General features: G+C 37.2%; 1 protein-coding gene across 1 annotated transcript in view; it reads right to left on the bottom strand.

The window, feature by feature from the left end:
* The window catches only part of LOC139713355 (C-Jun-amino-terminal kinase-interacting protein 4-like), a 130,599-nt gene that overhangs the window by 17,786 nt on the left and 100,351 nt on the right, over positions 1-12,462 (bottom strand). Inside the window, exons 16-19 of the mRNA XM_071625096.1 lie at positions 7,464-7,628; positions 6,564-6,741; positions 5,435-5,602; positions 2,006-2,212 (exon numbers count right to left, since the gene is read on the bottom strand). Of these exons, the coding sequence (XP_071481197.1) occupies positions 2,006-2,212; positions 5,435-5,602; positions 6,564-6,741; positions 7,464-7,628 (718 nt within the window). The remainder of the gene's footprint in view (positions 1-2,005; positions 2,213-5,434; positions 5,603-6,563; positions 6,742-7,463; positions 7,629-12,462) is intronic.

The raw sequence follows: 12,462 nt of genomic DNA on the forward strand, positions 1-12,462 counted from the left end.
GATTGTTAACAGTAGTTTTACAATCAGAGGGTGAAAAGGAAAGAATGTACATCGCTTTCCACCCTCTGGAATTTCAAGACTTTCCTAATTTGACAATGCCGCATCAGCTTTTATTGCCTGTAAATGAGCTCACTGGCTTCTTTTCAACATGTAGAAGAGGGAAAACCAGTAATATCCTCATATATCTGGACACATGTTTCCTTCTTTGTCACTGTAGGTAGAAAGCTACTAATCCCATAATTTTGAGACTTGAATAAATCTGTCTTTCTGTCTTTCAATACCTTTCTACTTCCCTAACTACATAAATATCAATTTGTTGCCTCCACAATTCATACCTCTCACCTTTCTCCCTATTCACTCAGCGACCTGTTGCTTTATTTCTTTCCTCTATCCATCTAAGCTCTATCAAAGCTATCTACCCATCTATACCCCCCTACCCATTTATTCTTCCAGATATCAATTTTCTTTTCTCTCTTCCTTTTATATCTGCCTATGATATTTGCTGTTTGTTGTATCATTCTCTGATGAGGGTTTAATTACTTACAAGCCAAGCATTTTAGTGGATCCCTCCAGTTCCATCACAATCATCAACTTGTACAACAGTGTATGATTACATTTTTGAACTAGAGAAGCACTCTGAGAGTGCAGACCTCCGCCAAGCATGCAGCTCATTTCCACCACTGATCTTGTTCTTCCATAGAGATATCAGTGATTTCCACCCATACGTACTTGTAGCATTGTGTGCTGAAAGTCTTCCGATTTCCCAATATAGAAGCCTTTGTTACGTCATAAACCCTCAGCTGCACAGCGCGCCTCGCCCTAGCAGAAACTAGAGCACGCACTTTAGTGCGCGCATGCAAACCTCAAATACGCGCAGCCTGAACTCCCAACTTCATTGACCCTACCTGCCAAAATATTAACAAATCCTTCATAAATTCCCCCAAAATTCTCAGATCACTACCAAAAGGTAGTCATCTGTTACTTGTATCAATCTAAACCTTTCCTGCAAGTTTCATCCAAATCCGTTGACTACTTTTTGAGTTATTTTGCACACGAACAAACTAACTAACTAACTAACAAACAAACAAACCAACGGTAACGAAAACATAACCTCCTCCCTTGGTGGAGGGAACAAGAATTATGTATTTTGCTAGTTTGGTTTTATTTCAATCTTTTGTATACCATTTTATACACACACATATCATATATGTGACCCTGCACCTCAAAACAAACAAAAAGTCGCCAGACATGAATTTTTAGTTAAGACCATATTCTGAAAGAGCAGACTTTAAGCTTTAAAATGATGTATAACTCAAATCAAATGGACTCTCCTAACCTATCTAAATATTGGAAAGAAAGCACAAACTCAGGAAAAGTGTGAACTGAGAAAAGAGGCTCTGAAGTACAGTGTCTATTCAAGCGCTTAATCTTTACCAAACCGTGCTGGCTGTGCGATGAATGGGACAAAAAACAGGAAGTAAACCACCAGAGTAACAACAATGAAGGGATTATCAGATTAAACTGAAATTAAGCATGCCTCATTAACACATTCTGTCCATAATTAATGCCAACTTTCAAAGCAGTAGCACTATTCTTTCAAAAGTTATTAGAGTTGAAAGTGAAGAGTGTGGACAAGGTTTTTCAGAAATGAAAAAGGGATTCTAGAGACACACCTAATCACACTATTCTCCCAAAAATGTTCGAGATAAACTGCTAAAAAAACACACTTTCCTGCCTGTTTTATGATACCAAATTGTAGCATAATGTAAAAGAAGACCCGCTCTTTCAGAAAATATGAAAAAGTCAAGTTCGGCTAGGTTGACCCATTTCACTTATTTTCAGTCCTCACGCAAAATCAGTGTGTGCAACTTTATGTTCGTTTTGAGATGCACGGTCACATATACAGTATATATGCCTGTGGAAAAAAAAAAATCTGTTGCTGATGGAAATGAAATAGACTTTAAAAAATACATTCTAGCACTTTTGAGACTCAGTGTCTCCCCACCTGAGTCGCTGCCCTCGTTTGAGTCTGTTTTCTGGAGAACGTTTTCCTTGATGACCCCCTCCATGCCCACGGTGTCTGGGAGGGGGTCGGCCGCCGCCGCGTCCGCCAGGGCCTTCTCCGCGTCCGTCACCGACTCGATGTTGGTGCTGACGTTGGCCTCGCTCACCTCTGCCTTGAACGTGGCCTCGCCGTCCTCTACGCTAACTCCTGCAGGCGAGGAGATGGTTGTGAGGTAGGGGGTAGAGGAATACACCAGTTTGGGGTTCCAATTAGCACATGAGCAGAAAAAGGTCATTTGTACCAACAGGGCATATTGGCTTTTAACTTCACTGAGATAAGCATCTGTGATATAAAGATTATCCAAGTGATCCTTATATAATTGGCACTTGGCAGCACATCCACCTGAGAGTAAAAAGTGGTACTTGGCAACATCAACAGAAAGAGAGTGTAAATACATGCAATGCAAAATGATGACATGGATGCTGTCCCGAGTAGTAACTAACAGACCATTCTGGTCACCTGGTCTATGCAAGTTGATCTTTGGTTGAACGTGATTAATGAATTGCATAAATTGTTATGTCAGGCAAGCACATGCATCATGTCACTTAGTAAACAAGTGAAGTGGGTGCCTAACCAACTGAGAAAAAAAGAAAGGTCAAAGATAAAGAAAAAAAAAACAACTCTTGGTTTGCTTCAGAGTGGATGAAGGAAGGGGTTAGATATAGTCTAAGCAACCAAAAATAACTAAACTAGCTAACTATGCTGACATTCATTAAGACTTGTTGTAGAGTCTGCCTTGCAAATCTATGAGCTCAATGAGCCCATTATTATTGAAGCTAACGGATTTAAAAGACATACTGGCAAATTTTCTTGACTCCTCTCTTACTTTCATTTGAAGCATACACAAACTTCCTTCATGGTACTGATATGTGCTGTACAAGCACTGTTCATTATCATTTAGAATTAGGTGCTATTTCATTTATGTATTATCAAACAGAGGATTATTGCAAATATCGATGAAGATTAATCTTTAACATGCTTTTTGTTTTGCTCCTTGATTGACATGCTGGACTGACTAGATATGCTGCAAATAAAGGGCCACTCATCAATCACTGTTTCTGATTGACAAAATTTATAAGAAGTTACAATCAGGGCCCCGTTTCATCAAGATAAAGTTAACGTCGATTGTGAAATCAATGATAATTTTGATAGACTTAAAATCCGCCATAACTTTCAATCGACAATAAGTTTCTGTTTTACGAAGAGACTTAATAGTCGATTACAGTTATAGCTGATCACCATGACTTATCATTGATTTAGTCAAAATAAAAAACACAGGACGAGGCTGGTTTCCGGTACTGTCTGCTTAAAAACAATACAATACATAAAGCAAAACAAACAACAAAACCACAAATGTACATGATGATTGTTTGCCACGGCAACGGAAGCGTAGTCTGTTAGTGCGCCGCAGTAGCGCTACGGCCGCTGAATTAGAAGTATGTTTGCAACAGAACTGCAAAATACGTTGCGTAGGTTGATAGATCTACTACACCTCGAGCTCAACAAAAATCTGCGTACGCGCTTACCGTGAAGATCCAGCACATCATACGTAGGATAACTGAATACTACATAATCATTGACATGGATAATCTGACACAGAGGATTTCTGCAGCGGGACTGAAGGTGAAGGTCGTGTATGCATTGTTTCATATCTTGTGTGTTAGGATTATGGAAACTTGGGAGAATGTGGTGACTAGCTTTTTTTTTTTTCTTCTTCTTCTTTTTTTACATCAACAAGCGTCTACAGCGCAGATCAGCTTTGTAAAGAATAGATCGCAAGTCTACATGACGAAATTCTAGACCTAGTACCTAGTAGTCTAACAGTGCACGCTAAGTACAAACGACCCGCTGTAACGTTAGGCCTAACTGGTGAAGATCTAGATGATAGATCTTAGTGTCATATTTGTTGCACTATCGAATAAAACTCTTTACTTTTTGTATAGGCCTATTAAACTATTAATTAGTATCTATTGACGAACTAGCTCTACGTAGGCCTACACGAGTCAGAAATCACTGTTTTCCTCGCATATTCTTTGGCAAGATATGCATTGTACACAGACGCAGTTCCAGCGCTCGGTTACTTGCCCTTTGCTGGCGATGGCTTGATAGGCAGGCGGGCTGAGGCGCCGGGCGCGCAGGATGGGATTGAGGCTGCTTTAGATTCTAGGTGTTTGCGTGCAGCAGTCGCGTAAGCAATGCATGCCAATCGTGAATTTCATGCAAGGGAAAAAACATAAATAGATGAAAGAAACGTAACTAAATGTTAGAAAAAGTCAGCAGTTAACAGACAAACATTTGTGACAAGACCCCAGCTAGACTTGGAAAGTGTGACAGTCATCTTTCTTCTGTAAATTGTCTTACAATTGAGTCTACCTAGACTGTCTCTATCTATAGTTGATTTTTTTATCAACTATAGAGTTATCATGGATTTGGAGCAGTTGTGAAAACTTATAGTTGATTTGGGAGAAAGTTAAAGTTGACTTCAACTTTTGGTCTCTTGATAAAAGGGACTTATCGTTGATTTGGGAGTTAATCATTGATTTATGGACTTATAGTTGATTTGGGAGACTAATTATTGATTTTCTGGACTTAAAATCAATTTTATCTGCTGATAAAATGGGGCCGAGGTGATTTACCATTGGCAGAAATTGTGAAATGAAATATTTTTGTAATCATTATAAGATGGACAGTACATTCTGTTGATGCTGTTACAGTGCACTGCCATGACCACAAACACAGCTATAATGAAATTCTTTATACAAAGAAGTAAAAATCCAGGCCCTAGAATTATCATCTATGTATGTTTACATACTTTCCTGTTCAGTTAGAATGAAATTTTGACATAACGAAAGAAAACTGGTGGTCCTGAGGACTTCATTTTAACGGGAGTTGTCTGTACTAACATTAATGGTATTGTTTACCATTGGGAGCAGTGATCTAAAAAATGTTCAAGCTATCAGTTGATGCATAGGGCCTATGTGTAGGTCAGTTGTATCACAAAACATCCTACAATATAATTTTTTGCGATAAAGCCTAAAAGGACATATCACTATTTTTCTCACTAAACCATAACTGTAGATGGTTTAGTGTAAAGATAATTTTATTACAACTATTGTTCACATTTTGTATATCAAACAATACACTACTTAACACTGATTATACTGATCAGCTTTTTACACTGGTTGTTTCTATCTCTAACTCACATTTTAGAACTATTTTGAAGCACTAAAGCTGGGGTTTTGTTTAATCTGCAAATGGCAAATAATGCCTCTAAGTTAGAAGAGATATGGTGTGTGCATGATTCAAACACTGAGCATATTAAAGTCACCCTCTAGAGCATGGCATTGCGAGCTTGACATGACGACTTACCCCGTTCTGATGTGGGAGAGGTTCCACTGGGTGTGGCTGGTATGCTGGCTGTTACCAAGGTTACTGTTCCAAAGCCGCTGTCACTCCCTCCACTGGACACTGATGCAGTGTCGTCTGTCGTTTCTGATGGTAGGTTCTCATCTGTAGGGTAGTCTGACTCCATTGCACCTAAGGGGAAAAAAAAATAAAGCCAAAAAAAAAAATACTTAGACGTACCAAAACATAACTCAATCCTTTCTGACCTAGGGACTTGGGGCAGTGTGTAGGGTTTTCTCTGCCAACCTACACTGGAAGCACAAAGACGGTTAAAGGGACTGTACAGTACTGGTTGAGGTGGGGATTCATATTTTGCACATTCCTAAGTGAGATAATGAGAAACCTCTTATGAAATATGAAAGATCATGTAATTTTAAGAAGGGTTCAACGTTTATTTGATGAAAATTGGTTTTCAAATGGCTGAGATATCCAAAAAAGTGATAATAATAAAAGGCGACATGCCACAACTTTATTAGAATCTCTTTGTTTCACCTTGTTTTTGGATATCTCAGCCATTTCAAAACTGATTTTCATCAAATAAACTTTTGATACCCCATGGAATTGCGTGCTCTTTGACATCTCATAGAGTGGTTTCTGAATATCTTGCAAAACGTTAAAAGCTAAATCCTCACCTCAACCAGAACTGTACACACCTTTTAATACCAAATAATTTGCAAATATAGTTTCTAGTAATTAGCTTAATTAGTGTGATGCTTATTCACACACACATGCACACAAAAAATGCCAATATGATAGAGATACAAGAACTTCAAGAGAGAGGGAGAGAGAAAGAGGAGGATCACAGAGAGGGAGAGATAGACAGAGACATGGAAAGAGAGAGAGAGAAGAAAGAGATAAGGAGAGATATATGCAAGATACAGAAAGAGAGAGAAAAAAATAATGAGAGATATATACAAGATACAGAGAGAGAGAGAAAGAGATAAGGAGAGATATAAACAATATACAGACAGAGAGAAGAGATAAGGAAAGATATATACACCATACAGAGAGAGAGGAAAAATATAAGGAGAGATATATACAACATACAGAGAGAGAGGGAAAGAGAAGGGAAGGAGAGAGAACCATCTCTCACCTGGCACTGAGGCAATGCAGAGGACGTAGGACGTGCTGACGGGGAACATGTCCAGGATGCTCTGGGGCTGGTTGGCGTCGATCACCGTCACCTTAGTGGTGCTCTGGTTGCTGGTGCAGATCCAGACCAGGGAGGAGAGCCGGTTCTTTCTCTGCTTGTCCAGCTCCTTCTGCTGTTTCTGTGTCATTCAGTGAAGGATCAGATGGATGAAGATATTGAGAAGAAATGATGACGACAAAGCAAAGAAAAGCAGATTGAAGAAATAGAACATCTGAAAAGTATACTAGTATGCTTTCCACTACTAGTGTGCTTTTTTTGAGTCTTTGATTTAAAAAAAAAAAAGGTGGTCTAACCCTTTTCCATTGGCAAAAAAAAATGAAGAAACTGACAAAGCTCCCTCTTTCAATAATCTATGCAAAAATTTGTTTATGAAAAGCAGAAGAAATAGAACATCTGAAAATTTTACAAGTATGCTTCCCAGCGTATTAGAAGAAGAAGCCATCAAACAAGAAAATAAAACTGATTTTGAGTCTTTGATTAAAAGAAAAGGTTTTTTTTTTCCATTGGCAAAAAAGAAGAAGGAATTGATGAAGCTCCCTCTTTCAATAATCTATGCAAAAATGTGTTCATGAAAAAACAAAACAAAACTGTCAATTCCTTTTGACCAATCAGATAGGCATCAAGGCTTTATTCATTAACCACATGATAAGAAATTAAATGATCTTTGAGTTTACAAACAGAATGCGTAACTCTCTCTTTAACAGTCTATATGTCTACCAAATCTTGCTGCATTACACATCTTACCAAATTCTGAAAATATTTACAAACTTTTTGAAGATGAGCATCTGTTTTCAAACATCTATGCATATCAGAGGTATCCAAGAATATAAGAATACTTACCGTGATTTCTTCATCTAATCTATCAAGCTCAGACCCCTCCTTGCTGCTCCTGTTGGAGACCTCTGCATCTGGGTCAGGGCTGGAGTAGAAGACGCTGGCTCCGATGATGGAGCCTCCGTCCCTGGTCCTTCCTCCGTTGAGATCTACTCCGGCAGCACACCAAATCTGTCCAAAAAGAAACGGCAAGTACAGATACAGACTGCCATGTAGGACACATCAGCGGTGGTATCATCTACATCTCTTTAAAATATTGAGGCTGATAGAAAGATATTATTCAGAGGGGTAAAGGTTCCTTTTTTTCGACATGTTTATCAATTTACAGATCAGCAGTTGCGATCTGAACAAATCTAATTTGTAGAGGGAGACAAAGTGAAGAAACTAACGCCTGAATATTGAGGCTGTAAGTACACTTGGATAGCATAGGAAAACACCTGTGGTTGGTATAAGGTCATAATTGATGTCAGCTTAGGACTAAAACGACATCAGAGTATGATGTGTTATCATGAGTTCTACCCTGTCCTTTGGCATCTCAAAGGATGGCAAGGATTTGTTAAACTTGGCGGATGAACCAGCTTGAATGGTGCATATGTTGCAAGCTGACAATGGTTATTTTTGCTGCTATGGGTTACTGTGGTTAACCATGATATACACAGAAAGATGTATACAAATATTCACCACACCAGTAGCACTAATATACCGAGGTATCTCCATCAAAATGTCGCTCAATAATTAAAATTATCCGAAAGATATCATGTTGGAAACGATTGCAGTGGAAAGGAGAGAGATTAGTGCGTAACTTTGTTGTCAAGAAGGGATAAGGAACAATTTCTGCTTCAATAATGGGACAATCCCACAGTGTAGTCCCATCTATGCATATTTGTGTGCTCACTTTGTAGCTCACAAAAATGATATGCATTACAAAGATTGTACAATAACATCGAATGGCAAGTGATTTGGGGAATTCACTGTAGGTATGGTATCCTCCAAGCTCTGAACATGAGCTTAAATATCTTAAGAGCTCGTAAGCTTTGCTGCATTAAAGTAAACACTATGGTGAAGAGATGTGTTTTTGGTTGATTGACAAGGTTCGTATAAAATTTTCAGTAATTCCAGTGCGAATACGCCTTTTGTTACAATGACAGTAAATATGATAATACTATGAAGTAGATATTATTCTGTATACATTGTTTAGAGTAACCGCACACCCATGGAATGAAAATGAGACACATCTATGGTGACTAGTTAGTGCATTAGCTCCTTATCATATAAAAAAAAAAAAGGAAAAAATGTACATTTGAAATTTGATGACAAATTTCTGATTTAATGGTTACTGGCACAACAACACCAACAAATGAAAAAGAGAACAAAAACAATATTAAACTTTTTCCTCCTTGTGTGACTGTTCTTGAACATCTTGACATTTCAAATGAATTTCCAGATTTGAACTTGGCAGTGTAATAGATCCATACACTGGCAAATGTTTTGAATATCACAAACAATACTGTGGTACAGCAAATACAGCAACAACTTTGGATATGGGAAAAAAATGACTATAACGTCAGAATAAATATAACACCTAATACATTTTTGCAAAACTCATTTTCCAAGGGTAAAATTATTTTTGAAAATTTTCTCCATGTCTTCTAGAAAACTGTTACAGATGAAGTGGTGTCTGTACAGTACTATCTTCAAAGAACTAATTGTACATGTTTTGTAAATTTTCATAAATTTTAGAAATGTTTAATATGACACATTACTGAGCACATTCATTCAAGGAAGAAATCTATGAATATGGTACACATAACTACAATGGTTAAATAGAAACATATTCTGACTTTTATGAATTTTTGGTTTTTGACAGTGATCTTTTATATAAATGTCAAAACATTCTAAATATGACTGACACACTGAACGTCTGAATCTGAATGCAGTCTAGATTCTGCTGATTTGACAGACAGACTGGTACAATTTGTTTAACAAATTATGTGACATAGTCTTCAGACAAAGTTATATCTTTTAACTGGTTTTAATGATATAAATATAAGGGATAGATGACTTTTGAAAATATATTTTCCATTTGTAGCATTCACTTTTAAAGCACATACATGCAGATCACTGCCTGGATTTATTTTATGGATGAAGATGTATACAGTTTATACAATTTGGAAATGTGGCAGTATATACGATGGCAAAATCTCCTAGATGATTTACAAGCTTTGTTGTGTTGCTTTTAGCAGTGACTTTTGTAAAAATGAGTCATAATCATGAGATGGTAAGAATTTAGTTAAGTTTTCTAACCATGATAGGGAATGAATTAGCAGTGTAAGAAGTTTAATGCAAGTGAAAAACAAACTCCAAAAGCACATCATACTAGGGTACTGCCAGAGTGGACTGACCCGGAGACAGATGCTACTATCCCTCACACGACATAAATTCTAGTGCAGAACTTGTCATGTGACTCCTTAAGAGCAACCTTTACCAAGGCGAGTTAGCATCGAACCAAAAATGTACTGGCTACAGAGCTAGATCCGAGAATTCTAAACAATATACACATATATACCAGGTGTACGTCACTGTGCATCACAAAACCAACAAAAAATCGCATGACTTAATTTTATGTGAGAACTCAAATTAGGTGAAATGGGTCCTGTAGTCAATTTCAGTTTGTTTTTGTTTTGTTTTGTTTTATATTTTGTGAAAGAGCATTTCTTCATTCATATAATTCTTAAGTTTGGGATCATAAAATAAATGAAAAATTGCTTTCTTCTTAAATAGTGTGATTGGGTATGTCTTAGAGGTCCCTTTTTATTTCTGAGAAACCCTTTACACAATCTTCACTTCTAACTCCAATAAGTTTTAAAAAGATGATGCTATTGCATTGGAAATTGGTTATCAGTCATGGAAAGAATATATTATCGATGAGTGTGCAAATTTTCAGTTGAATCTGATAATCCCTTCATAGTAGCTGCTATGGAGTTTGACAGCATTAAGCACTTGAAAATATCCTACACTTCTGGAAGGCCTTTTTTCATAGTATTTCCCTCTGTTCTCATCACTTTTCCAGAGAGGGTAATTTCTATGCATTACTGTATTTAGATGGGTTGTAGTATTACTCACACAACAAAACTAGTCGACCTGAAAATGACAAGGGCTGAGGGATAGAGTAATGATGTGATTATAGCAAAACGCTTTTGGGGCGACAAGACCTTGTATCTAAAAAATGTCAAATGTTCAGGAGAGCGAAAAAAAATGGCAGCCAAAGCACAATTTAACAAATGGGAGTGCCTTTCCTTTCTCATACCATGGTGGTTTAATTTTTTGGGTAAGATGGCCAGGATTTGGACAGGACATCATTTATCTGATTACTGACATTTAATTTAAAAAAAAAAAAAAGGATTTTCACCAAAATCTGAGATACATGGTCTCATCACTCCAGCAAAAAAAAAAAAAAAAATCATGAATCTTAACATTACCAAACAGTACTTCTCTTTCACTCCAAGCCTACATCCTAGGTAACTTGGTTTTGGTAACATGCTCATCCACATCCAACATGTTTTGTGATAAATCACATTGATACATATGACAACGCATTTTTCATTCAAATGGATAAAATGTGTACATTAATGTGTCGAGTGGAGAAACAAAGAAGCTATTGAATGAAAGCAGAGTGAAAGCTGATGTTTACTGTTATTCTTTTTTTTGTTTTTGTTTCAGCAAGAAACAATGTTTGTTTCCCCCTTTATAAAGATCAAGTTAGGGGTGTGCCTTATATACAACATTTTATAGATGATGGGTGATTCTGTCATGCAGCTTGTTTCTCATCCAGATCATCATAACACATTGCTGTTGTTTCCACAGTGTTTACACAAGTTTCTTCACTACTTGCACATATACATGTAGCTCAATAGACCCAAGAAAAAAGCCTTCTAAAGATAATAACTACAACATCTGCAGTGTGTGGAAGCATGTAGTGATTATGAGGGCACACAGAGCAACACACCACAGCCGAGAGCGTGGGAGAGAGTGTGTGGGAGAGCGTTGGAGAGTGGTGAGCATCGCTTCTAAGGCAGGTAATGGGAAGACAATCATCTGTCTTCAGTTCATACTCACACTTTTCATGGTGTTTTCAAACTGCTTCTTGATATTTGTGAAGTGGAAAGAGGGAATGCTTTGTTACATTTCAAGCATTGAGCATTAGTCAATGCAAAACCATCATTTTTGTCTTTAAACAACTGGATTTTAATCATTTGATAAAGATGTTATAAATTAAACCTAAATGTATAATCCTATCTCTTTGCAATTTTCTATTGAAATAGAATTAAAATATTTGATTTTGAGTGATTGCTTGTGTTGATGCGTGAAAGAGAATTTCTGACATGACCATCTCTATGCAGTACATGTTGACCTAAGTTACCCAGCCATCACTATTCCAGATCTATTATCATGACATGGACTAGCATGTGATTTGTCTTTGCATTTTATGTGCGAAACTTTACTCAACATTCAAATGATTATTCTGGCAAATACAAGAAATTCAGGACGTAAATGTTGATCCCTGTGACACAATTTATACCCATACCAAGCAAGATCCTGTTGCTAAAAGTGACAAGGACCAAGAGGAAGATGTACTTACACTCATGTTTCATTTCATTTCCATCACATTTGGAAAGTAAGCTGTCAATATCATGTAAATCATTGGTGTAAATAGTACAATAACAATGCCCTATGCATACCCCAATACAACATCTTTTGTTATACTGAAGAATAAATATGTAAATAGTAGGTATACATGATATGGCTTTATCATAGAATGAGAGAGGTAAGATAGTCTCGCACAAATTACAAAATTTTAGAAGGATGGAAAAGGCAAGGAAAAATGGGGCACCAAACCAAATCACAGCAGCACTTATTAAATTAACACCACTGAAACTAGGGCACCAATGCATCAGAAATTTTCCCAATTCCGTTAGCACCATTGTTTTCATGCTCCTGCCTGGCA

The sequence above is a fragment of the Diadema antillarum genome, unplaced genomic scaffold (assembly GCF_040938485.1).
Source record: "Diadema antillarum isolate AM-2024a unplaced genomic scaffold, OU_Dant_1.0 seq00001951_RagTag, whole genome shotgun sequence".
NCBI lineage: Eukaryota > Metazoa > Echinodermata > Echinoidea > Diadematoida > Diadematidae > Diadema > Diadema antillarum.